We start from the raw sequence: 26,510 nt of genomic DNA, 5'->3' as shown, positions 1-26,510 counted from the left end.
TCACTTTAGATATTTATAGTTTTAAGTACAACCGATTTCTAAAAGAGAAAACATTGTAGGGCAGCGCTGGACTTAACTGCTGAGGCATTGATCGTATACTGACAGCTGGTGAACTTCTTCAGTGTAAAGTTAGATGTGAATGTGAGTTTGCAGTAGATTATTGAGCTCCATTAGATTATTTAAACCACTATAAGGTTGTAAAATGACTATATTAACAAGAGCGAGTTACTGCATAACATATTAATAAGTAAATATTTACTGTTGAATAAGATACAGTGATGAATCTTTCACAGTAAGACTAATCTTTCACACATCTACGATGATCAGAGATTACCTGTGATGCATCTGATATGATAAGAGACACACCTGATAATTTACTGAATGATCTGAGAATTTACTGAAGAGGCTCTTATAAGATAACATGTACACTATCTCAAAGACGCTTTTGAAAAGTCTTGGGTTTATTTCTGTTCAAAACACTCTCAATTCAATTCTTGTACACATGAAGCCGATTCAGTTAACAAACAGACAGTAAAAACACTTGACAGCTTCCTCTCATACGGTAGATGTCAGATGGTGAATCAGTGCTCAACTCTGCTGGAGTTTATTACAGGCACTCAGTGCTGATCCCAGAACAGTGATGAAACGATGCACATCAGTGAAGGTGTTGTACAGGGGCACAGGAGCGACACGCAGCACATCCGGTTCTCTCATATCACACTGAAACATCAGATAAACACACATTAGCTTCCACAAATAACACTTTTTTGGGGGGTTTTCACACATGTGTAGAGCAGGTATTTGTGACGTACAGCGATTCCTCTCTTCTCCAGCTCTTTAAACACATCTCTGATGGGAAGAGAGAAGCTGAGAGACAGCTGACAGCCTCTCTCCTCCGGCTCTGATGGACTGATGATCTTAATGAAGGGTTTGTCCGGGTTTGACTCGTCTTTGCTGTGGTAATGTTTGATGAGATACTCCAGATAACCCGTCAGAAGCACAGACTTCTTCCTCAACTCCTTCATACTAGTCTTGTTAAAAATCTACACGCAGAAATACAATTAAGTTAAAAAAATAATTCACTAGTCAGTATTGCTGTCCTGTCAGTGTGTTTGTCTGCTGTCTCTCACCTCTAAACTGGCCTGTAGTGGACACACCAGTAAGATCGGCTGATTCGACAGACGAAAACCATTAACACCAGACCGAAGCTCCAGTTCTGCGGGAATAATTTCAGATACTGCCATGAAGTTTCAGAATCACAGACTGGATCATTTATATCAACACGTGTCAGGCAAATATCTTTAATAAGAGATTCGAGCTATTTACTGTAAATGATGTTTAGACCAACAGTAAAATATTTTCACACTTATAGGCACTGATATTGAAACAGAGATCATGTACCGTTGCTCATTTGAAATCTGGTTTTCAGGTCATGTCCCCACCAGCCCACCAATCTGAAACACAAACATGAGACTTGATGAGCTAGTTTTCATGACATCTTTACTTGTGAAGGAAAGGTTTGCTTTAGTTTGTGATACTTACGCTGGTCTGACTGTATGTGAATGAGTCTGGTGTATAAAAGCACCTGCTAGACCGCCTGCCCCAGAGTTCACATACTGAACCAAACACAACACATTTACATAAACACTCAATGATTTACTCACTAAACATACACAATATACACTTTAGCATTTGTCAATGATATGGCATTAGAGAAATGGATTTAAAGGGCCCATCCTCACCCCATGGCGTCAATATTTGACGCCACTTGACCATGCGTCAATATGTTACGCGGAGGGTATACCCTTCGCGTCATTTTTTGACGAACTGGGGACTTCAATACTATTGAGTCCGTTGCATTCTCTTTCCTATTTTCTTACCATTTTCTTACCATTTTCGCGTCGGTTTAGGGTTAGATTTACATAATGACATCCCTACCCAAACCTATCCCTAACCCCAATGTCAGGCGACAACTGTTTAATTTCGCGTACCTAATAGTATTGAAGTCCCCAGTTCGTCAAAAAATTACGCGAAGGGTATACCCTCCGCGTAACATATTGACGCATGGTCAAGTGGCGTCAAATATTGACGCCATGGGATGAGGATGTGTTGAAAGGGACAGATCACACAAAAATGAAAACTCTTTTCATTTACATCATTTACTCACCTCATGATGTTTTAAACCTTTTTCTTCTGATGAATACAAAATAAGATATTTTGATAAACCCATAGGGCAAAAATTAAATTTCTTAAAGTTTAAATATATGCTAAACACATTTTGTAGAAAATAAAACTGAATTAAATATTTTTTGACCTTCATATATTAACATATATTTCAAAATCTATTTCAGGGGCAGCAAATACATTTCTTATTTTACAACCAATTGAAGCCATAATGGCAAAAATATATTTAAAGTATGACCAAAATCTAAAGTTTTAACCTTTTTAAACCTGTTATGTTTACGGGGTTTGTAACATACAAAGTTTTTTTTCCAAGGTGACAGGAATATAAACACTTTCAAATATATTTCATATAGGCAAAAAATATATTGGTGAAAAATAAATTTTGTAAACATATATCAGCACATATATTTTTGCCGTATGGGAATGAACTAAAGTGTCTGTATGAACAAACATTCAGACAGCTCTTACGGGTTTAGTTCTGGAGCTGCACTTCTGAATCATTCCTGTCAACCGTCCCATTTTTCCCGGGATTCTGCTGTATTTTGCCATTCTTTCCCGCCATCATCCTGTTTAAATAATTTTGCGTATCTTTAATCTTTCTTTAAAAAAATCTCACTGGCCATATATATTTGCTACATTCTCTTTCGGTAAAGCAGGCGGCGTCGAAGCAGTATAACATATCACTTAAACAACACGCCAACAAGACTAGAAGAAGAAAAGCTTCCATGAGGATGGATGGAGGATGCAAAACAACCGCCACACACATTAGTGTGAATGTCCACCTGCCAGCGTACACAAACTTGCAGATGGCGTGTGCATTTTTTATAACTTGCATGTTGGGAAACACTGCTGTTTGTGCTTTACTGCTTAATCCAGAAGGTGTTCAGGAATGCAACGTCTGCGACCTATGTGTATAACGTGTGTTTCCTATGGGTTTTCAGTACGAATATCTAAATATTCTTAAATCAAGATGCAATTTCTTGACCTAAAAAAATAAGTTTAGTTTTATACAAAAACATACAATTGAAGGGAATTTTTACTTAAAACAAGACAAAAATCTGCCAATGGGCTATGAATTCCCTTATTTTGAAATCCCAATGTTGTCAGGTATGTTCTGGATGTATCAATGACAAGATAAGTGATGCTATTATTCAGACTGATGTGAGTTTGGGGAACATGATGGGTTTGGTAAAAACATGATGACTTTTATGATGATTATTGTTTGGTGAACTGCCCCATTATTGATTCATAATCATAGATGAATGAATCACACGGATAGATTTACCTTGTAAGTGCACCAGCACGCAAAATCCACGCTCCAGTCGTGAAGTCGTAGCTCTACGTTTCCAACAGCGTGAGCACAATCAAATCCTACAAAACATCCCTGAACAAACACATAAGAACACATACTTACATCTCTCTCTCTCTCTCTCTCTCTCTCTCTCTCTCTCTCTCTCTCTCTCTCTCTCTCTCTCTCTCTCTCTCTCTCTCTCTCTCTCTCTCTCTCTCTCTCTCTCTCTCTCTCTCTCTCTCTCTGTGTAAGAATAAATGTTTTCTAAAGCACTATTAGGACGGTAATTGTTTCTTGTGGAGACCTAAAAGTATTTTCATCATTTACAGGGGTAGTCAGTGTTTTTATCCGGCCACCAACTTAAAAATTCCTGTCTGAATTTCCTACTGTTTTTTGACAAACACCAAGGTTGTATGGTAATTAAATTGCCATCCGTATCCACATCTCTCAGATTATAAAGGGGATCAATGCAAAGTAATTCTGCACTTCCTTTTAGATCACTTAAAAAAAATATGGTTACGCACTTTGCGTTTATTCGCACCAGAGATGCGTCTTTCTTTACGTGCATTTTAAATATTGACATCTTTATAAATAAAAGGATGAGAAGTATAGGCACAGTCTTCAACAGCAAGTGCGAGCTGATGTAAATGAAGAGAAGAAATCCACAATCTTGTGTTTACTCAAAATCTTATCTGAGGAGTTTACTCCATTCAATAAACCTGTTGACTTCAGGAAGATGAAATGCAAACTCTGAGTTTTGCCTAGAAAATTGCATCATCCCTGTGACACTTTAAACAAATGAAAGCTATGAATCAAGACATTAGTAAAATCATGATGATATTGTGATGGCAGGAAGGCTGTGTGTACAGTAAGTATTCACCTTAGCGTGCCCGGCTTTCGTGATGGCTTCCATGTTAAAGAACTGACCGGTGTAATACTGAACGGCACCGAGCATGACAACAGCCACGCTGTCTCCCTCCCGCTCGATGACAGACACTATATCCTCTGTTCTTATCATCTCTTCACCCTGAAACAACCAATCAAATGATCCATCAGCTGTGACATCATAACAATCGCTGACGGAACAGGAAGTGATGTCATTACCTCTCTGGGTTTAATGAGCAGCATGCTGTCATCAGGATTGAATCCTCGCAGACGGATCTGAGATTCCACCGCATACTGTGGCAGAAAAACACCAGGAATGATCAAAAAAAGAGAAACTTCATATCACTCTCACACTATCTCTCAAATAGATATTTGACTTTTTAAAACTGCAGGAGAACACATACGATAAAGTCCAGTGCTTTAGTAACAGAGAAACAGATTAAAGTGACTTGAGCTAATGCTTTCACACAATGAAACAATACAGCTGATTTTAAACCTGGAGAACCCAAGAAGATTTTGGGTAGCAACAATTAACAGCAGCCAAATTGACCCTGTGGGTTCTCCAAGGTTAAGAAAATTGATTGTCAATATCAATCCAAATGAATGTGTCATATCTAATAATCTTTCAATGAATGCTTCAAATTTACTGTTATTGCCATGAGCGACTGTCAATGATTTTAATAAGTAATTGAAGCGAGTCGATCCGGGCCAGAGACCTCAAACCAACATTAATGAAACATGCAAACTGCTGCATGAGACTAAATAAAGAAACCAAAGATTCAAATGTGAACCACAGTGGATTTAACATACATGTAGAGTATCTGCCTTATTTAGTTGAGTTGAATCATACTAGAGTTCATTATTACACTTGGTGCTGTTTGTTTGGGATTAAACTCGGATGCGCACCAAAAGTGGACCAAACAACAAACTCTAGAGGAAAGACGTATATAACATATATAATAAATATTAATTGGAATTCTTTTTCCGGGTTCATGATTATTGCGCACATGTGGTCTAAGTTGTTTTTACGTTTTTGCAAACATTTAGAAGACATTTTAGTATGAAAGTTTTTGTTGAATCATGATTTGTAAATTAAAACAGCTCTACAAACATTTTACGAACAAATGTGTGTGCGTACGCATGCTTAGTGAATGAGACATCCGCGCTTCATTCTTGAAATGTACAGTTAGTTTCAAGTGGTGTTATACAAACTATTTAGTAAATAAAGACCACGAATACAATAAGAATGCGCAGACATCTCTCACGGTTTCATCGGATGCATGCGTATTGTCGCGGTTATGTGTCTGGAGAGCACTTAACTTGTTTAATGGTCTGGCGAGTGGCTAAACTAAACTGAAGGGAGGTTTGGCAGCTGATCTGTAGTTAAGATTGTATAGATTATATAGTACACATTTTACACAGTAACGTCAGCTCAGTGTAGTTTTGATACTCTTTATCTATGATTTGAACTATTGTAAGTTAACCTACTTGTTATTTATTTTGCTTGTTATCAGAAATAAACTACTCGAAAAGCACTCTGTTGTTATTGATTCTTCGTAGAAGTTTCCCAGATGATTCATTTGTTTCTACGAAAAGCCATTTGTTTATATTCTTACTGCTGAAATAAACAGCGGTGTGATATCTGCTGTATTTTTCTTTTCTTTTGTTTACTTCAAGGGTTCTGTTGAGAATTCTGACCAATCGAAAAGCATTGTAGGAAATACGCTCAAAGACATGTGTCCAAAGAGTGATGTCGATATTATCACATGACTTCATTTTGGTCGGACAAGATCAATCAGTCTGGTGTGAAAAGGAACCAAAACTAAAAATGCTACAATGTAAATTGTTTGTCTTTGGTCCGGATCAAATGAACCCAACTACAGATGTGAAAGTATCCATAAAATTAAAGGTGCTATTGGGACTTTAAGTAGGATATCTTAACAGAAATCCAATATAATCTACATATCTATACTATGAGTGGTGTATAAAGACCTTACATAAAACTGTATGTTTTATTATCTTTAACTGAGCCATTTTTATCTACATATATGAAAGTCACGGCCGTGTTTCTACAGTAGCTATAAACGGACAAACTCCTCTACAGAGAGTGTTTCATCACTACAGTTTACAGGTTGCATTTCGCAATCTCACCACTAGATGCCGCTAAAATTTACACACGCCACCTTTAACTCTTGATCTTAAAAAAAAACACTAAATAATCACACAGTTTTACAGCCCAGTTTCTCTTGTGTTTGAGCAAGCAGTGTGTTCTTACTGAAGTTAAAGATAAACCGTGCGCAAACTTACATGGTCCGATGGAAAGGCCCGCTCCTCCAGAATGATTTTGTGCCGTTTTGGAGTGGGTTTATAGAAGGAAAGCTGCAAAAATCACATTTACTTTATTATTCGCATATAAAGAGATTATTCAAATACAGGAGGTGTAAAGATGAATTTTACCATCAGAAGATGTAAATTCACAGTCAATCCATTCATCAAAGCCACTTCTTCTGGTTTAGCACCTATTTTTAGATTAAAACATGTTTTAAAGGTTTCATTTGAATCTACAGTTCTGTTGTAAAAGTGCTGTGCTCCTAACCTACAGTAAAATAACCATTCACACGTGACTTCACCATATACAGTAATGTTTCATCTCTTTACCCTGTTTTCATACCCTGTGACTTCAATTATGTAGATTTAAAATATAAGGCAACCCATAAATCCTTAAAACATGACTAAATTTAAATTTTGGAAACACACAAACCTCTAAAGTGATTCTGACTCAATATGTGTCACATTCACACCAAACACTAGATGAGATGAGGAGACAACTTTAAATGGCAAACATTATGCACATTTTTACACAATGTAATCTCAGGTGTGCCCTGAATGTGTCTGTGATGTTTCAGCTTAAAATACCCCACATTTATATCTATATATATATATATATCATGTCCAAAACGCCCCTCTTTGGGTGTTAGCAAAAATGTCTTTTCATGTGTGCTTCATCAGTGTGACATCACAATAACAAGAGAATCAAAACTGCATGTCTAATAAGTTTAATAGGATTTAGGTCTGCATAACGATTAATTGCAACTAATTGTTTGCAGAATAAAAGTATAATACACACACATGCATGTTTATATTTAAGAAAAAAATATATTTATAGAATAAATATGTGAATGTAATATAAATTATATAAAAATGTATATATACACATGTAAAAATATACATGCATCTGTGTGTGCATTTATATAATTATTATCAACACAACATACATATATGAAGTAAACAACAACATTTTATGCTGCACAGGATTAGTCGTGATTCATTGTTAAACAGCCCTAATGGTGATTAAAAAAGGATTTGGTGAATTTTTTTACTGTAGGGTTGTTCTGTTCTGCTAACACACATTTATGTCTGAACACCTTATAAAGTGGATTTTGCATAATATGGACTCTTTTCCTGTAATCAACCAATAGTCCTGCAGCTATATCTGGATGTAACCTTTAACCCAGATGTTGCAAGCGTCTGTAATAAAAACACCTGTATGTCTAAGTGTGTCATTAACCTAAATACAGCCCCATAAAAACTGCTTTTGTTGAATCCGAAGTGATTATACGAGGGGGTAAAGTCCTTTTTATTACCCACAATCTTTGCCATCAAATCCTCTAGGTTTTCTTCAGCCCAGACCCAAGGACGCGAGCCCTCCAAGTGACCATGAGAGCCCCTGCAAACAATCAGTATCAGATATGGAAATTACTTCTATTAAAGTAGTATAAGGTCACGGTAGAAACTTCATGAAAGAAGATGACTTACATTTTGGCCCATTTGTCTAATTCCTCATCAATGTATTTCTTAGCATTTTTCGGCTGAAGGCCGAGCGAGTTTCCCACAAAATAAACACAATCTTCAGAGCCATCCACGAGTGACAAATCCGCTGCAAGCACACAGAAAAAAAATCTGATGATTAACTCAAGGCCGGGTCTCCGGGGGGCTAGGGGGGCATGGCCCCCTCCTGATTTTCCCTCTGCCACCCAAAAATGTCCAGCCAACCATAAAAAATGGAGTGTCTCTTTGCTTTTTATGATGTTCTTATCAAAAGATTATTTAAAGCGTTGTGCTTTGTTGTGATATGTATGTTAGAGTCAGGAATGAATGAAAATCTCGCCTATGAGACTGACACGTCGAGGAGTGAATGACTTCACCAGAGTCTGCCATAACTTGACTTTAGGTGAATTGACTGAACGTTGTTACTGCATTATCATATCTATACAATGTTGACATAAAAACTTCTGTGTTTGCCCACATTGATAAAACACAGAACATGAATGATGTATTGTTGAAGAAGACAAATAAAATAAAACCTTCAGATCTGTTTTATATATATTTTACACTGAGTGTAACCTCTGCTCACCCGAAATTCCTGACTGCCCCCCATCTGATCACGTGATACAGTGAACCTGATCACAACTCGTGTTATTTATCTCCTACATTCATATAACACCAATCATAAAGTCATAAACTGAACAGAGTCTCTTATCTAACGTGACTGATAAACACAGTGTGGACTCACATGGAGGCAGGTCAGATATTTTGGGAATGAGAAAGTCCTCTCGCAGGTGTTTGATCTCATCGTGTTGGTCCAGATATTCAGCCACACGGAGTGACGTCGGGTTACAGCGAAGCTCCTGTGAGATTCTCATGATCTTCTCCTGTGGGTTCTCCATATTAAATGTCCTGCAGATGAAAGCTGTTTCTTTATATGTATCTTTATGTATGACTTACATGCAGTCAAACACACTGGCAGTGTTTCAGACGGTCACTGTGGTTCACTTTGCTCTTTAACCTCGTGTGTGTGTGTGTACCCAACCTAAGCTAATCATTTCTAGAGATCCTCTTTCATCCTGACGTCTTTGCCTTTACAACCACACAGAAACTTCCTCTAAACACATCAACATCAACTGAAATCTGATTATTGTGTCACTTCTTCTTTTTAAGAATAAAGCTCAGATTGAAAATAAACTTATTCTACTTAAACTTCTTGTACCTCATTTGCTAAATGATGATTTCAAGCCATACAGCTTGGCATCTTATTAAAAAAATACGAATAACTCATAATAGCAAGACACAAGAGCAAAACATATTAAAGCTTGATGTCAGAAAATGTCATTGTGTTTGTATGGTTTCATTAACAGATTTATCAATTTTAAAGGGGTGAATATTTATCTCCATGATCTGCATGCTAACCCATTTAATCAAGATTTAAATCAGTTTTTGTCAAACTGAGGGTCTGCAGTGCTCTGTTGGGCCATGAGATGGTGCCAGAGGTCTAATCAAAGTTCAGAAAAATATGACAATTGAACATAATACCTACATTGTGTTATTTCATGTTTTTGTTTGATGAAAATTCCAGCTTTGAGATTGTCATGAATTTAAATGAATTTTCTTTGGAGGGGCCACACTAGAACCACTGATATTAAACATGATATAATGAAATAACACATAATCTAACATACAGACATTTGCTTTGTGTAAACTGATATTTTGTGCACTGTCCTGCTGAAAAAAACAGCATAGACCAGCATAATTCCCAACATACAAGCACCAAAACACAAAATATGCTGGTCAGCAGGGTGACTAAACATACAAATATTACTTTGCATGCTAAATGTCATAAAATATAGCGGTCAACATGCATGTTCTCCCTGTGTCAGTGCGGCCCTTATGAAAATTAATTATGTTTTACTACGCTAACAATGCTGTTTTTACTGTAGTAAAACCATAGTTAATTTTCGTTAGAAGGTTCTACTCCACTCTGGTTTCCTCCCACAGTGCAAAAACATATAAGCTAGCTGAATACTGATTAACTTGTGTGGATCAACTTGTATAGATTAACCGGATCTCATGAATATAGCCATAGAAACCGGAATGGCTAAATATAATAATAAATAGTTATTTTGAACTATAAATATACTTAACACTTTTTAAACACTTAAATAACATGCCCAAATTTTTACCCCAGAGTATTTAAGAAAGGAAAACTTTAGAACCTGTCAGGGGTACCCATGGGAAAAAAATCTGTCAGAAATAAATAACTACTGGCCATGATTTCCACGCTCATGTGCTTTAGTGCTATTACATAAAGAGTGGAACTGCACAAGAGCCTGGAAATCTTTTTTTTTAATGTATAATCAAATACTGAAGAGAGACGTGTATGAGCTGTGATTGCACATTTCATAAGTCAGCACTTCATATCCCTTTAGACACTCCCCTGTGAATGATATAAAAAAAGAGAAATGCATATATACATGCATATATCAAAATGGGCATTGATATTTCTATGAACACAGCATTAATGCAAGACATTGATGCAAAGTGTGGTTATATGCACCCAAATTACAACATTTGAAGTCAATCAAAACCTTTAAAAAAGGTGTTTAAAAACCAATACCCAATATGCCTTTTTGTCTATAGGACAACTTTGATGAACTTTGTTTATGCCCTTCAAATTCTGACTAGTGTACAATGATGGAAATTGCTGAGTGACTCATATGTGAATTTTGGGATAATGTGCATTAAATTATAAGAAGAGGAGGAAAACTCAAATAATTCTTTAGAAGTTGGATTGAGATCTGCAATAAGTAAATTATCCAGTTCTTTACTATTTGAAAATCTGCCAGCAGCAATGTTTAAGCAAAATGTTGTAAAATATGACTTAAATTTGTCCTGACAGACAAGACCTCCATCAACCCACAGGCAACAACTCAAGCAGGTAAACCTGGTTTATTCAGATCTGTCTTGGGTTTCTCTGCATTTACACTCACCTAAAGGATTATTAGGAACACCATACTAATACTGTGTTTGACCCTTAATTCTATGTGGCATTGATTCAACAAGGTGCTGAAAGCATTCTTTACAAATGTTGGCCCATATTGCTAGGATATAGCATCTTGCAGTTGATGGAGATTTGTGGGATGCACATCCAGGGCATGAAGCTCCCATTCCACCACATCTCAAAGATGCTCTATTGCGTTGAGATCTGGTGACTGTGGGGGCCATTTTAGTACAGTGAACTCATTGTCATGTTCAAGAAACCAATTTGAAATGATTCAAGCTTTGTGACATGGTGCATTATCCTGCTGGAAGTAGCCATCAGAGGATGAGTACATGGTGGACATAAAGGGATGGACATGGTCAGAAACAATGCTCAGATAGGCTGTGGCATTTAAACAATGCCCAATTGGCACTAAGGGGCCTAAAGTGTGCCAAGAAAACATCTCCCACACCATTACACAACCACCACCAGTCTGCACAGTGGTAACAAGGCATGATGGATCCATGTTCTCATTCTGTTTACACCAAATTCTGACTCTACCATCTGAATGTCTCAACAGAAATCGAGACTCATCAGACTCAACTGAAAAAAAATTGGTGAGCTCGTACAAATTGTAGCCTCTTTTTCCTATTTGTAGTGGAGATGAGTGGTACCCGGTGGGATCTTCTGCTGTTGTAGCCCATCCACCTCAAGGTTGTGCGTGTTGTGGCTTCACAAATGCTTTGCTGCATACCTTGGTTGTAACGCGTGGTTATTTTAGTCAAAGTTGCTCTTCTATCAGCTTGAATCAGTCGGCCCATTCTCCTCTGACCTCTACACACACACACACACACACACATGTAAATCATTTTTATGTTGTATATGTAATTTATATTGTATTTAAATATGAATACTTACTGTAATAAATGTAACTATTTGTGTATTATACATGCATGTGTGTGTTTTTATATATACATCATTATTATACACAGTAAACACACATATATATGATGTAAACAAAATCTTTTATTCCGCAAACGATTAGTTGGGATTAATGGTTATACAGCCCGTCTTTAATCTTAAATCTGTTCAGTGTAGTATAGACATTTGACATTGACGTGTATTTATTTTGTCCCCCTCCAGAATCATGGTTTATATTCAGAAACTGTCCTCTGCATTATCAATTACTTGCACATTCATCATTTTGATATATTAGTCTATTAAATATTTTCCTCTCTGACTACAGATGAAAGACAGATTTGGGTCCAGGCCAGTGGAGTCCTTTACATGTAAATAATGATATGCACCATCTAAAAGTGTGCAATGATCGTTGGCATGAAAGGTAAATGAAAAAATAATAACTCGATTCGCCCCTGGCATCGTCTCAGATGTATTTCACTGTACCTCAATTAAAAATTTTACTGAAGATTTGTTTATTTTTCTATGGATTTGATTGGATGGAGGATTTGGTGTCCACCTTCTGGATGTTATTATAAAAGGTAAACGCTGAATCACAGACACCTGCAATCCGCAAAACAGCAAAATGGTAAGTGATCTCATTTCTATAATGAATGAATGTGCAGACTTAAGCTGTATGTGTACAGTGCTTGTGTATCATAAACCAAACCTATACTAATTCTTGATGTTATTCCTCCTGCCTGACAGGTGTTCACCGTGTCTGATTTGGACTTTAAGGCCGGAAGGCAGCTGACGGTCGGGGGCAGGATCCGGCCCAGTTGTAAAATGTAGGTGGATTTACTTTTAAAATGATATCGTCTCACTCATCTGTAGTCTGAGAATTTTCATGCATCATAAGAGCTCGTGACACAAAAGCTGTAGGGATCATGACTGGGTATTTAATGATCAATCATGTTAATGTTTATTGAAGGAATAAAAAACAAAACATTCACCAAAAATATGCTTAAACAATATAACACAAACAGATACACGAAAACATCAAGAATAAATACGGTTGGTACTATGAGTAGACCTTATTGTCAAGAAGCAAAGACATGAACCTCCACACACATCTTAATCAATATTGTGAACGTTTGGACAAACTTTTGTGAGTAAAATCATGAGTTAAGTAAACACAGAGAAGTTATTGCTGGACTTGTGTTTTACCTGTAGCGTCATACAAACTTCATTTGTACGTAATGTATAAAAAACGAACTATAATTATTACCCAATGCTAATATCAAACTCTTGTGAAAGCAGTTGTGAGTTGAATAAAGTGTGTTTTTATTATAAAATGATTAGGATTACAGTGAGTCTGTGACAGAAACTTAACTGAATGATGTTCTGATACAGAGCTGATCTTTAAATCCCAAACTGTATTTGTTTTATTTTAGGTTCTCCGTTAATATCGGTCATAATCCTGACCAATTAGCTTTACACTTCAATCCTCGATTCGACCATCTCGGTGACGTGCGAACCATCGTTCTCAACTCAAAGAAGGGCGAATGGATTCAGGAGGACGAAGAGCGTGACACTCATTTCCCATTTCAAGCAGGCCAAGATTTTATGGTAATACCATAAATGAGCTCACTTTGACCTAACCAATCATATTAGCAGAAGAATTAAAGCAAAGCCCTCTAAACACTTTCTTTGATCACTTTACAGTACAGGATTGTTAGTTATAAATCTTTCTGTCTGTTTCAGGTGGCCATCACCTACAACAAGGAAAAATTTAATATAAAACTTCAAGATGGGAATGTGGTTACCTTCGCAAACCGCTTTGGAGAGGAACTTTACAACCATCTCCATGTGTCCGAAGACATCAGTTTCAACAATGTTTCATTGAGCCCTAAATAGTTTAGAAGTCAGTGAGAATGACATGTTGACTTCGATTAAACATCTTCATCATTCAGTACAGCAGTCAGATCTCAGCTCTTGAGTCTTCTTCTGAGTTCACTGCAAATAAATCCAATGACAAAACATCTGAATGTAGATGTCGTTCTTTTTCTCTGCTCTTCTGAGTTTACAGCTATACGTTCAGAAGTTTGTGATGTTTCTCTTTAGAAACATTTTAGATTAACATGCAGTTAAAGGGGAAGTGCCTGAGTGCCCTAAAGAAATCTGCTTATGTTAATTAAACAACAGAAGACAAAAGGAAAATCACTTCTGTAGCTTTCTATATGGTTGACACTTACTACACTTACCACTAACTATGTATATACAACTTTGTCTGATTGCTTTGATATTTGATTTTTTGTCCCAATTCTTGTTTTCTCTCCCTTTCTTTTTACTGTTTTACTGTAAAGCACTTTGGATCAACTATAGTTGTGTTAAATCTGTGCTATAAAAATTAACTTTGACTTGACTTTAAAATATCAAATTATAATTTTTTAATTTGTTCTTATTTTATTTTCCCACCCACAGTTTTGCTGATCCGAAAATTATTCAGTCCATGACTCATTCCACCTTATTTTACCTTATTACCTCCATAAGCTTTGACACAGTAATTCAAACAGTGCTCTAACAGCAACATTACTATTGTATGTCGTGTATTATGTGTCTTGCTTGAATGTGTCTTGTTATCTTCTTGATAAGTATGTGCTTTTGCTTTGGACTATATGAAAATAACAGTCCGGTGTGTTAACGCAGGGTTTTAAACAAAAGTATGCAAGAGGAAGGGTACATATCCTAGAGAGGTTTTATTGGACGAATGCATGTTGCCACAGTTACATGCCTGGCTAAAAGTTAACTTTTGTTCTCTGTTTGTTTATTGGTCTGACAAGTCACTAAACGGACCTCTGGAACAAATACATTGTGGAAAATAAAAAGTTTTAGTTTCCTTAAGAGGAGGGGAGACAGCGGGCAGTGGTTCGTGGATCATTGCAGTATTTGGCAGTTTATCTCTAGATTAATTAATTATTGATTAATTTAAATGTGTTTAATTAAGTATGTGTGTGCGTGCGTGCGTTTGCCTGGTGGGGACCTGTTTGCACAGTCATGGGGACTTGTGTCACCAAGGGGCCCAATTGAGGTGTGTGTCCCTCTGGTAAATGAGCTCATACGTATCATACAGAATGATGTTTTTTAACAATCTAAAATAGTAGAAAGTTTTCTATGAAGGTTATGTTTAGGGGTTGGGTTAGGGGATAAAATATATAGTTTGTTCAACTGTAACAGTTACCCTTATCAGTTGAGTTATGAATTGTTAAAAATTGGGTTAGATTTGGGTGAGATTAAAACAATATTAAAAGGATGACAAACAAGTGAAATCAATTACAGTAAATTAGTGTATTTACAATAATCACATTGAACTTAAAACCACACACTAAAACTTAAGACTGTTTAAAGAAAGGAATACAAAAACCAAACCTAAAACAATCTAAAAGTCCAAGCTTGGTAAAAATGTGCAAAGCGTCCACAAGGGATGGATGACGTGAAAAGGATGTTATTTTTAGGGTTTTAAAGTGTAATCTTGTTTAATACTGGGACTTTCTCTGAAAGTCATGAACATATTATTTTCTGTAAATGAGTAAACTGTTTAACCACACTTTACGTAAAAATACACACGAGATCACGTTGGGTAATACAAATGGTAATTAATCTGCTTAAATGAATGCATGGTTAATTTTCCTCATGATAATAACTGTAATTATTGGTCACAATCGATATAAAATGGGAGTTGTGTCTTACTATGCTAAATATATTACTTTGATTATGACAGAACTGTAAATATGATACACACATTTTCCAAAATATGAAATTGTGTTCTTAAAAGCAGGGTTAAAATAAATGTCCATGTTATAGTTCAGTAATAATTGAGAGTTGATTTGGAATAAATCTAAACTTGTCTTGGATCTTTTAATGTATTTGAAAACCTGATGTGGCCCTTGAGTAAAATATTTGCCTCTGTTGGTCCAACGAGTGGCACTACCTGGGCACAGCCACCCAAAAATGTGATTGCTGCCCCCACAGTTCCCCATTAGGACCATTAGGCTGGAGTACTGTCAATCTGTAGGGCCCTATAAGTTCCGCGATCACAGAATCGCGGAATTGGCAAATTAACATGAAATCTAGTGTTAATCTAATTTTACATATTTGGAATAAAATTCTGTTTTTTGTGTGGGATAAGAATGTATGTCTGGGGAAAATGCAGAGCGGGGGAAGCAAATCCTCCCGTCATATCAAACCCCCTCCAAAACACTGAAACCATGGCAAAGCGGCTCTCCACGACTTTGCTTTCGTCAGCGGAAAATTGAAATAAAAAGAAAGAAAAATTTGATGCTAAGCCCTCAGTTCTGAGCAGTTCCCACATCACATGACTTGTATGTGACCGGAGCAGAGTTATTTTGTACGTTTCTCAACATTCAGTTGACTGGGAGCACAAAGATACATGCACTGACCACCTGTTATCAAAAACCCATGTGAAAAACAAGAAGTACATTCATGCTAGCAAGGCCACAATATCACGTGCACGCGCTCTCGCATCTGTCCGAAGTCTGAACAGAAATCATCATGTATTTCTTCAGTTTTATGCATTTCAAGCGAGCTGAGGCAAACTGTCCTTCGTGTTTAAAATATGTATCGTGTTCTGCTGGACCGATGTGTTTAAGGCATTTCTGAAGACACCACTGCTTTGACACGCGTAGCCTTGTGCAACAACACTGAACGATGCACTGAATTGAGTAAAATGTGTGTTTGTGTGCGCGTGCATTTGTGTGTGCGTTTGTATAAATGCATGTTTTTACAGTCAATAAGTAATTGTGTTATTTTGTTTTCCCCATAAACAGGGAATGTGAAAAAATGTTATTTCAATAAATTTAAGGTAATTCCTATTGTATTTGTGTACATTTTAATCGTTAACATTAAAGACACACTCTTTTTATGACAGTAAAGTGTAAAAAAAATATTGCCAAATCTAAAATGGACAAAACGGAATTTGCTAAAATTTAAATGGCCAAAACAGAATTTCGGAAAAAATAAAACAGATTTTATAGGGCCCTAAATCTGTATATGCCATTAGATCAGAGGGCTATAAGTTAATGCCCTGATCATTATTTACATGTAAAGTTCAAATTTTCAGCATTCAAAGGGTCAATAAAAAATGGTTCAGTAAAACAGTACAAAGGGCACCGTATATCTATATTAAATAGTTACCTGTCTAAACTCTGAATAGCTCCAGGTGAGGTTAATAATGTGAGCCAAGTTCTTAATTCATGTAGAAATATTCACATTTATATCAGTTAGCTATTAATAAAAACAATGTAAAATAGTGTTTCCCTTTAACTATTGGATGAAGGTTTTGGTGTCCACCTTCTGGATTTTATTATAAAAGGTGGCAGACCCTGAATCTCACACACAACTGTAATCCACCCCAACAACGAGAGAAAGATGGTGAGTTATTTTAGATTATTATATCATATCATCACTGTGCTTTGACTCTGTGATCTGATGTTTTTACTCATCTGTTATTCACAATAAAGTGCAGCGATGATATCTCATCACCAGTATTCTGTTGACATGACGTTGTATCTGATCGATGTTATTTCTCGTGTCTGACAGGTGTTCACCGTAGATGATTTGGGCTTTGAGGCCGGAAGAGAGATGTGCATCATTGGCAGGGTCAAACCTGACGTTGAAAGTTTTTTTTAAAACTTTGTCTACATAGACAGCATTTATGAACATCAAAGACAAAATTTTGGCTAATCCTTAAGGTAGCACTACATGCATTCTTCATACAGAAGATAAATGCATTGACATAAGACATGCTCAGCACAACAAAACAACCAAAAAAGAAATTCAGCCTCAATACCAAACACCAAAAAAATAACAAAAAAAGATTTATAAATTGTCAATTTTGACAAACTGATGTGACCAAACTGATATGTTTGATTTATCTTTAACATGTTTTAATCTCAAACTGTATTTTTTTTCTTAGATTCACTATTGATTTTGGTGTTGACTCTGACAACATTGCCTTTCATTTCAACCCTCGATTCAATTATGGTGCTGACGTGAAAGTCATCGTGTGTAACTCTAAGAAGGGCGGCTGGAGTGAGGAGCAACGTTTCACGTTTTTTCCCTTTGAACAAGGCAAAGAGTTCAAGGTAACAGAAACAGTATCTGTACGTTCACATCGCTGCTGACGAGAGCTTCAAAAACCGCTCTGGCTGCCATGCCAACAATGCTATAGAAAAAATTTGTGAAATAAGCTGTGATGATTGAATGCATTCTCTGAAAACCTCTGAACCACGTCATAGCTCATTAACATAAAGTTTAGCTAATTTCATCTCTCCTCAATGATCTCATCATCTAAAGCCGTCTTTCCATTTGGACACGATTGTCAGAGTTCGCCCCCTATTGTCTGTCGTAATGACGTTTCAGTTTAATCGTAATATGGGAGAGAAGCTTATTCCAGAGGCTTCATACTAATAATCACCCATAGTGGAAAAAATAAATGAATGCAAATGAATGGAACAATAGACAAGTATGCATGCAAGACTGCCAATATTAGCTCCCCGAAGCCCACCGCCGGCGATCATTAAAAAATGACTTCCTTTGACGCTCTCACCGGCAGTGTTGGGAACGTTACTTTAAAAAAGTAATTAGTTATAGTTACTAATTACTTCTCACAAATAGTAACTGAGTTAGTAACTGCGTTACATTATTATAAAAGTAATTAATTACCAGGAAAAGTAATTACTGCGTTACTTAAAAACAATTTAATATTTCAAATAACTTGAATGCCCCTTACAAAATTAAATATGTTAAATGACTAAAATGGATACTAAAGAGAAATCACAAATTTTTTGGCAGCATGTGACGATGTGAGGTGCTTTATTAGATCAGAATTACTTGCCACAGACGTGGAGAGACTTTTTCTTCATGGGCATAAGTTGCACATTACACAAACATTCTTGCCTTTCACCTCAACAATGGAAAAGTAGTGCTTTATACTTCGTGTTTGCGACCGCTACCTTTGAGCTAGTTGTACTTGCCATCGCCCTGTCGCCGGTGTTTTCGGAGTGATTGATGCGCGATGACCGGGCTGCATGTCTGTGCTTTGAGATGGGGCACAGTCAGCAGCAGCACCGCTGCTCGTTGAGAAGAGAAAACGACGCGTATTTTCATGTCAGTCTACAAAAGTCTCCAACCACGCCAGAAAAGATAGCTAGATTTGTCCTATAAAGTCGCTAAAGTGATAGAAAGTTGCTAAATCTAGCGACAAAGTGACCAAGTTGCTCAGACTTTTTAACACTGCTGCTCGCTCCTCGGACTTGGACTGCGCGTGTGGGCGGGCCTTTTTGTGAACTCTGCCTCTGGTTGGCTACCGATGGAAATTAAGCCAATCATCATCCGTTATGTTTCTCACAACACACACAAGAGAAAAACAGTGTTTGGCTGAGAGAGTGAGCATACGCGGCTGAAAATCACTACAGCAAGATCAATTTTAGTAATGCGCAGCATTTTAATGTCAGTAACGATAACGGCGTTATAACGGGGGAAACAGTAATTTATTTTATTACTCGTTACTGAAAAAAATAACGCAGTTACTAACGCCAATTACTTATAACGCCGTTATTCACATCACTGCTCACCGGTGGCAGTGTGAACGCACAGTATGAGTCTCGCTCATCAGAGATCTTATGAAGATAAACATTTCAGTCACTTTCATGTCCATGTTTGTTTGCATTTCTATCATTTCTCTCAAGGAAACTGACTTTATTAACTGATAAAACACCTAAATAGTTTTCTCTGATTGCATTTACTTTTTTTATTCACACAAATCAATCTTTCTCAACAGGTGAGCTTCTCCTTCAATCATGAAAACTTTTATGCCAAACTTACTGATGGGAACATGGTAACCTTCCCAAACCGCTTTGGAACAGAAACCTTCAATCACCTGGAAGTAGCTGGGGCCACGGTCACCAGCATGGTGGTCACCTGAGCAGTGAATAAAGTCGTAAGCCCTATTCAGACCATAATTGTTTCTCGTGGGGGTGTAAGATGGTTTTAACATTTATGGGGGAGACAGTGAATTTCTTGCCATACGTTTTTCTCCAACCATGTTGATCATGTGATTAATAAGTGCATATCCAGGTGTTTCGAATTCCAACATATCCACCGTGAATTTATCTTCATCCGAACGCATGAGTTTTATCGCTGAGGAACTACATGCAAATTTATTTTTACAGACGTCCTTACAGACAATTACTGTCTGAAGAGGGCTTATAGAGAAGTATGTGAATCATTCAGTCGGATCTCAGTTCTACTGCTTTCAAATCTTCAATGTTCACTGAATAAAAATCACTGCAAATAAATCCATCTGAATGAAAGCCGCTTCTTCTCTGCTGTGTCTAAAAGTCAACAAGTTAAGATGTTTGTGATGTTTTTCTTTTGACCTTGTAATATTTTATATAGAGACGAACAGGATAGGGATGCACCGAAAGGAAAATTCTTGGCTAAAACCAAATCAAATGAAATACTCAGTCGAAAGGCGAATACCGAACATTTTTTCTTAATTATTTTGCAAATTTTCTCAAAGTTAAATTTTCAGAATGTCCTTTTTACTATATTTATTTCACTTTAATTAACAATGAATTTTTTTTTAAACTCCAGCAGTCATTATAGGGCCTTTAAGACCTCCTGGTCACTTCTCTGTTCAGATAGATATGTGACTTGTTAAAACTGTTCCAGTTACGGTACATTCAAACACAAATGAGTTTTGGCTAAATGGATATGAATACCATCTTCTATTCCTGCACAAAATGCAAATAACATATTCATTACTCTGCCTTAAGAAACTTGCAACAACACTTATACATCACTGTACTGAATGTTGAGTTCTGGCGCAATATGGCTGCCGTCGCATCATCCAGGTGGATGCTGCACCTTGGTGGTGGTCGAGGAGAATCCCCCGTTCATATGTAAAGCGCTTTGAGTACTGAGAAAAGCGCTATATAAATGTAAGGAATTATTATAATTAATACATCAATTAATAATCACTTTACTATGAACTAATGATGAGTTAAGCTATGTACTTATCAATAACTAACCATAACTATGTCATGAGTCATATAAATTCATGCATGAATAACCGCCTCCTTAACTACATATTAATACATGTTTAGCGTTTATGCATGTTAGTTAATGCATTAATTAACACTTTGGGTAACCAAAATCAAACATGCTTTAGAACAATGGTTCTCAACCTGGGGTCCACAGGATCTGGTCCAATAAAGATGCATAAAATGTTAAACTAATAATTTTATATGCACAATATATTTTTAAAATGCATATGCTCACAATACCAAGATAGAAGGTTGTTCAAGTATTTTATTATGTAATTGTTCCCTTTTTTGCTTACGTGCTTGTCAATGTTGATGCAAAATCAAAAGAAAGGTGAATGTAAACTTTAGAGCAGTGGTCTCCAACAACGTCTGTGAGGTGCCCGCCAAAGCAAATTCTATTAATTGTCTCAATTGTAATATTTATTCATTACAGATTTTTTCTATTAGTTTGGCCTGGTTTATTTTTAAACAATACTAAAACATCAACAAGTTAAATAAAATAAAATAAAATAAAATTAACAAGTAAAACAAAAAGGTTTTGAGTAGACAATATCAAAAAGTAGCCCTCCAGATTGTTTTATTCATTGTGGTAGCACTTGCTCACAAAAGGTTGGAGACCCCTGCTTTAGAGCCTAACAGGCTGCGCACTCGTTGGGGCTCCGTAGTCTGCTGCTTTTTGCGCTGTCAAAATATTCCAGTTAAAATCACTCTGACTAGTCCTCAGAAATGACAAACGCGTTAACCAAAGTCACAATGCCAAATGTATAGTGCTCAAATAGATACCATCAAACCGCCAAATCATACCAGTTTATTGACCACACCCACTTCAGCCCATCTTTACATTGAACGGATTCATCAGGTGATAGAATATACATAAACAGTTTTTTTTAAATATAACAGGGGGGTGTGAGGTCCCAAAATGTAGTTTATTGCCATAAGGGCAATGCTATGCCACAGGGATAAGTGTTAAACTGATTTACATTTATGAATTGATGGATTTGAAATACGCTTTTATCCAAAGCAGTACATTACCACATAAACATATAACTTTTTTATCAGTATGTGCGTTTCCTGGGTTTGAACCCATGACCTTTAGTGCTGCTAATGCAATGACATTATAATCATGTACACACTGCTATGTTGTTCTTAATTAAGCAAAATAAAGAAAAATATGAAAGTAAAAGGAGTGAATTAGCATCTATTTTATATTGAAAATCTTTATAATATTCAACTGGATTATAAAGGCACTTGTACTGTGAAATATTGTTTAAAGAAAGGCATTTCCTACAATTCCCTGCATGACTTATGTTTATGTTTTCTTTTATACGCAGTTACATACATTAGGGCTTTTTGTGTTACACTTTCAGTCCAAATTTGATTCAGCATGTGGCTGTCCAATGTGCCTTGGTGGCAAAAAATCAGATTTATATTACAGACATTTATATTACACATATTATAGTAGATATATATCAGTGTAATGAAATACACAGTTAAGATTTGTGAAATATACAAAACTTTGCTGTAAAAAAAGAAAACACCACCATATTTGTTATTTGAATTATTTACGGACGTTTTCTGGCAAGCTGCAGCTTTTCACCGTAAATACTTTAATGTTTAGAAAATGTTATATTATACAGTGAATTTTGTCCATGGACTGTAAAAAAATATGGACGTAGTGTCCGTGACGTCACCCATTGGTTTGTGAAGATCATTTCTGAAGCTTATGCTGCGTTCCAGGCATGTTTCTAAACCCGTGAGTAACGACTTCAAAACCACGACTCACGACCTTATGCGTTCCAGGCAGCCTGTAACTCGTGTTTTTACATCCTTCTACCGGTGAAAGTGCACTGGAACGGCAGTCAAACCCGTGACTTTCCACCCGTGAACTCGTACTAGATCGACCAGTTCAGAGTCGTGAGTCGTGGTTTTGAAGTCGTGAGTTACGGGTTACAGGCTGCCTGGAACGCAGCATTAAAATAGGCGTTGCCTGCCATCGCCATCTTGGCCGCGCGTCACCACGGATCACTCGCGGAAAACCGAAAATGGGTAAAGAGGCGGGACATGGGTGAAGCTGAGGTGGCTGGTTGGTTGCTGAAACCACGCCCCCTAGCTCAACTCTAAAGACAGCAGTGGCCGTTCAACCGTCACTCAAGTGGCCACGCCCTTAATTATGCAGAAGTTTAAGGCTTAATAGAATTTAAAGGGATGAGTTACAAAAAAATCACCCCCCTCACAGTTGTCATGAAGGGCAAAATTAGCTATACAGACCAAAAAAAAGTTTTTGTACCAGGCTGTAAACATATTATTTTCTACTGTAAAGTTGGGCATTTTTAACATGGTGGTCTATGGGAATTGACTCCCTTTTGGAGCCTCAAGCGTCCAGTTGATGCATTGCAGTTTAAGTCACTTCCGTATTGGCTTCATCAGAGAGATTGGAAGGTTGCCCCTTGATATTGTCAGGAGTCACTGAGAAAAAATGCATTCATTGATTCATTAATATTGATGATCAGATCAGTCAGTGTGGTGTGTGATTGGTTAATGCTGTTCTCTCTTCCTATTGGATGAAGGATTTTCACCTTCTGAATGTTATTATATAAGGTGACAAGTGAATCTCTGTTACATACAACTGCAAGCCACAAAGCCAGCAAGATGGTAAGTTTCTAATAGGGCTACGTAATGATAATCACCATTTTTTAAGTTGATCAAAGTTTCACTTTTTACAGTGAACATATGTTTTTGTTTTACTTTAACTTAACAAATTAATTTCAATAATTGTTTCTATGTTATGTCAACTTACATATGCTTGAAATCTATATGCAAAAACTAAAGTTATGATGTTATTTTATCCTTTCAGACAGGTGTTCACTGTGGATGATTTGGGCTTTCAGCCTGGGATGAACCTGTGGGTCTCTTTCAGGATCCAACCCAGCTGTGATGGGTATGTATGTGTATGTGCTTTTCTAATTCTCCTAACGGACGCAGAAGAAGGGATGACATCTGTGATGATGGAAGTCTGAGATTGGTGATCTGTCTTATAAAGGGTTAATAACATCCTGAATTCTGTAAGCTTACTAAACCAGTCAACCTGAATCAGTCATGAGCCCATGCAGCGGTAGTTTGGACAAACTATAGTTAAGATAAGCGTCGCCATGAGATCAGCCTACTCGAAAAGTTGAATTTATTTACACAGGTTCTTGTGTTACTTGAATGACTGTCGTGTTAGTACAGTACGTATGTCAACTTAAACATGCAAATATTTAAAGGTTATGCAAAAAAATCCTTATGAATTATGAAAGTAAATTACTTATGAATGCCTGTACAGCCATAAGCCTTTTCCTTTCACTTTTTCTATTAGCAATGCATTTGTTTGAAGTGAGCCGTTGCACGCTGGTACTTCTGGCATGTTGTTTGAATGTAAGCCCGCCCCTCCCAAGCTTTAGGAGAGCGTTTTGGACTGAGCCTCAGGACATCTGGCACTTTTCTTTATTTCAAGCTCTGCCTAAAACGTGGGTTCATTATTATTCTTAGTGAAAAACACAACAACTATATAATGATGAACCTGCTTACATTAAACATAAAACTCTGACACTCATTGATAAATGAAATCTGACACCTGCTGCTCATCTGTGCTGTGGCTCAGTTCACGCTGTATTGAGCAGGCACTATACGTTTTTAATTGTAGTGTATACTTTAATTTTAAACTATAAAAAAAATCTAAACAACGAAAGGGGGCGGTGCCGCGGTGCAGGGCCGGCCCTGGCCAATTTGCTGCCCTAGGCAAGATTTCACCTGGTGCCCTTTAGAATCTTTTTGTTCATAAACTTACACAGAAAAAAATGCACAGTTTTTCTTAATTTTGAAAATATTTTGGAAACACACGCATGCACGCACGCACACGCACACATACACACAATACCCTGTCACTCAGGCATTTGGTCTTGACATTGTCACTGAAAAGGCAGTTTAAAATATAAACCCAGAATTCGGCGAACGTCAAGAACAAGAAAACGGAAACAACAATCAGACAGAGACGCAGGATTTAAATTACGTTACACGGACCATGTTTAAATTTCAATGTTTCTGCACAGAAATACCAACTTTGTCTGGTATTAATAAGCTGCACAGTGGCGGTGCTGAAGGCGCGTGATGGCACATATGCACAGATATTTACGTGCAATCTATTGGAAAGCGGAGGAGTCATTAGTTGGGTTAGTAAAATAACGAAATTATAGCTTTTAAATAGAAGAAAAAAGTTTTTTTGTAAAGAGATATATGTTTTTAAAAGTTTAAAACACACAACCCTTCTCAAGGGGAAGTAAGCTACTTTTCTCCTTACGTGCAACCTATCGGAAAGCCCAGATGAGTTTGGTTAGTAAAATAATGAAATTATAGATTTAAGTACAAAATAGTATTTATATAAAGAGAAATATTGAAATAAAAGTGCAAAACTCTTCTTAAGTGGAAGTAATAAAGTAAAATAACGAATAATAATTATATAATAACGAATAATAGTTTCCAATAGGTTGCACGTAAATATCTGTGCTGCCACCAGTACTTTGTCTGAGCGCGTCTTCAGCACCGCGGCCAGCACTCCAGTGCGCAGCTTATTAATACCAAACAAAGTGAACAAGTTGCTATTTCTGTCTAGAAACATTGAAATTTAAACATGGTCTGTGTAACATTATGTAAATTCCGCGTCTCTGTCTGATTGTTGTTTCCGTTTTCTTGTCCTTGACGTTTGCTGAATTCTGGGTTTATATTTTAAACTGCTGCTTCAGTGCAGTATAGCCACAGAGCTATAACAAGCACGATCTTCCGAGATTATATGCTACTAATAATTCATCAGTAACTGCTGTTTTCTTGTGCAAAATTAAATATTTATAGTTAAATGTTTATATGCATATATTAAAAAAATAATAATTTGGGCGCACGGACGCCCCAAGGGGTCGGCAGCGCCCTTACCATTTGCCTATTCCGCCTATGCCCAGGGCCGGCCCTGCCGCGGTGGGCAAATGATGTAATCTGTAAGAGGCTGCTTTCCATGTAGGACCGGTAACACAAGCTATTGCAGCAAGCCTAAAAAGCTGCACTAGTTCCCCTGCTGGTCAAAGGACGTTATTGCAGACCCTTATGTTAGGTCAGGGGGTTTTAAACCGGCCTCCAGGAGGTTCTAGGGGGTCCTTGGAAAAGTTCAGAGGAAAAATAAAAAAATGACTATTTATGATGTGTTTGTCTCTTATTTCTTGCTACAATCATTTATATTTGCTTTGTATCTTTATCGTGTGTTTTGCTTATTGCGGTGTCATTTTTC

The 26,510-nt window shown here is 36.9% G+C and overlaps 3 protein-coding genes across 3 annotated transcripts; 2 read left to right on the top strand and 1 right to left on the bottom strand.

Annotated features, from left to right (window-relative positions):
• Window positions 1-438: 438 nt before the first annotated feature.
• Window positions 439-9,228, bottom strand: kynu (kynureninase). The gene is made up of 13 exons (XM_065293907.2): window positions 8,934-9,228; window positions 8,177-8,297; window positions 8,005-8,087; window positions 6,818-6,879; window positions 6,668-6,739; window positions 4,580-4,654; window positions 4,356-4,502; window positions 3,470-3,568; window positions 1,543-1,616; window positions 1,402-1,454; window positions 1,131-1,216; window positions 813-1,043; window positions 439-720 (listed from the first exon to the last, which is right to left on the bottom strand). Exons 1-13 carry the CDS (start codon window positions 9,085-9,087, stop codon window positions 589-591), a joined length of 1,389 nt encoding a protein of 462 aa, XP_065149979.1. The 5' UTR covers window positions 9,088-9,228; the 3' UTR covers window positions 439-588.
• A 3,430-nt stretch (window positions 9,229-12,658) lies between these two features.
• On the top strand, window positions 12,659-14,113 carry LOC135783344 (galactose-binding lectin l-1-like). The gene is made up of 4 exons (XM_065294031.2): window positions 12,659-12,720; window positions 12,840-12,919; window positions 13,526-13,700; window positions 13,836-14,113. The coding sequence occupies exons 1-4, from the start codon at window positions 12,718-12,720 to the stop codon at window positions 13,986-13,988; spliced, it is 411 nt and encodes a 136-aa protein (XP_065150103.1). The 5' UTR covers window positions 12,659-12,717; the 3' UTR covers window positions 13,989-14,113.
• Window positions 14,114-18,064: 3,951 nt separating this feature from the next.
• Window positions 18,065-20,453, top strand: LOC135720820 (galectin-1-like; the record flags this gene model as incomplete). Its single annotated transcript, XM_073815270.1, has 2 exons — window positions 18,065-18,235; window positions 19,933-20,453. Coding segments are annotated over 2 exons (315 nt in total), but the record flags the coding sequence as incomplete, so codon positions are not given.
• Between the last annotated feature and the right edge of the window lie 6,057 nt (window positions 20,454-26,510).

This window comes from Paramisgurnus dabryanus, chromosome 7, assembly GCF_030506205.2.
Source record: "Paramisgurnus dabryanus chromosome 7, PD_genome_1.1, whole genome shotgun sequence".
Classification (NCBI taxonomy): Eukaryota; Metazoa; Chordata; class Actinopteri; order Cypriniformes; family Cobitidae; genus Paramisgurnus; species Paramisgurnus dabryanus.
Note: the sequence above shows the minus strand (reverse complement) of the source record. Positions and strands in the feature narration are given on the sequence as shown.

What these genes read in the sequence shown, in the direction of transcription:
- LOC135783344 (XM_065294031.2), top strand. An exon ending in ATCCGGCCCAGTTGTAAAAT is followed by an intron (nt 12,920 to 13,525) that starts GTAGGTGGATTT and finishes GTTTTATTTTAG; the next exon opens with GTTCTCCGTTAATATCGGTC. An exon ending in AAGCAGGCCAAGATTTTATG is followed by an intron (nt 13,701 to 13,835) that starts GTAATACCATAA and finishes TGTCTGTTTCAG; the next exon opens with GTGGCCATCACCTACAACAA.
- kynu (XM_065293907.2), bottom strand. Translation starts at nt 9,087, where the DNA reads ATGGAGAACCCACAGGAGAAGATCATGAGAATCTCACAGGAGCTTCGC. An exon ending in CGAAAGCCGGGCACGCTAAG is followed by an intron (nt 3,569 to 4,355) that starts GTGAATACTTAC and finishes GTGTTTGTTCAG; the next exon opens with GGATGTTTTGTAGGATTTGA. An exon ending in TGGAGAAGAGAGGAATCGCT is followed by an intron (nt 721 to 812) that starts GTACGTCACAAA and finishes CTGATGTTTCAG; the next exon opens with TGTGATATGAGAGAACCGGA.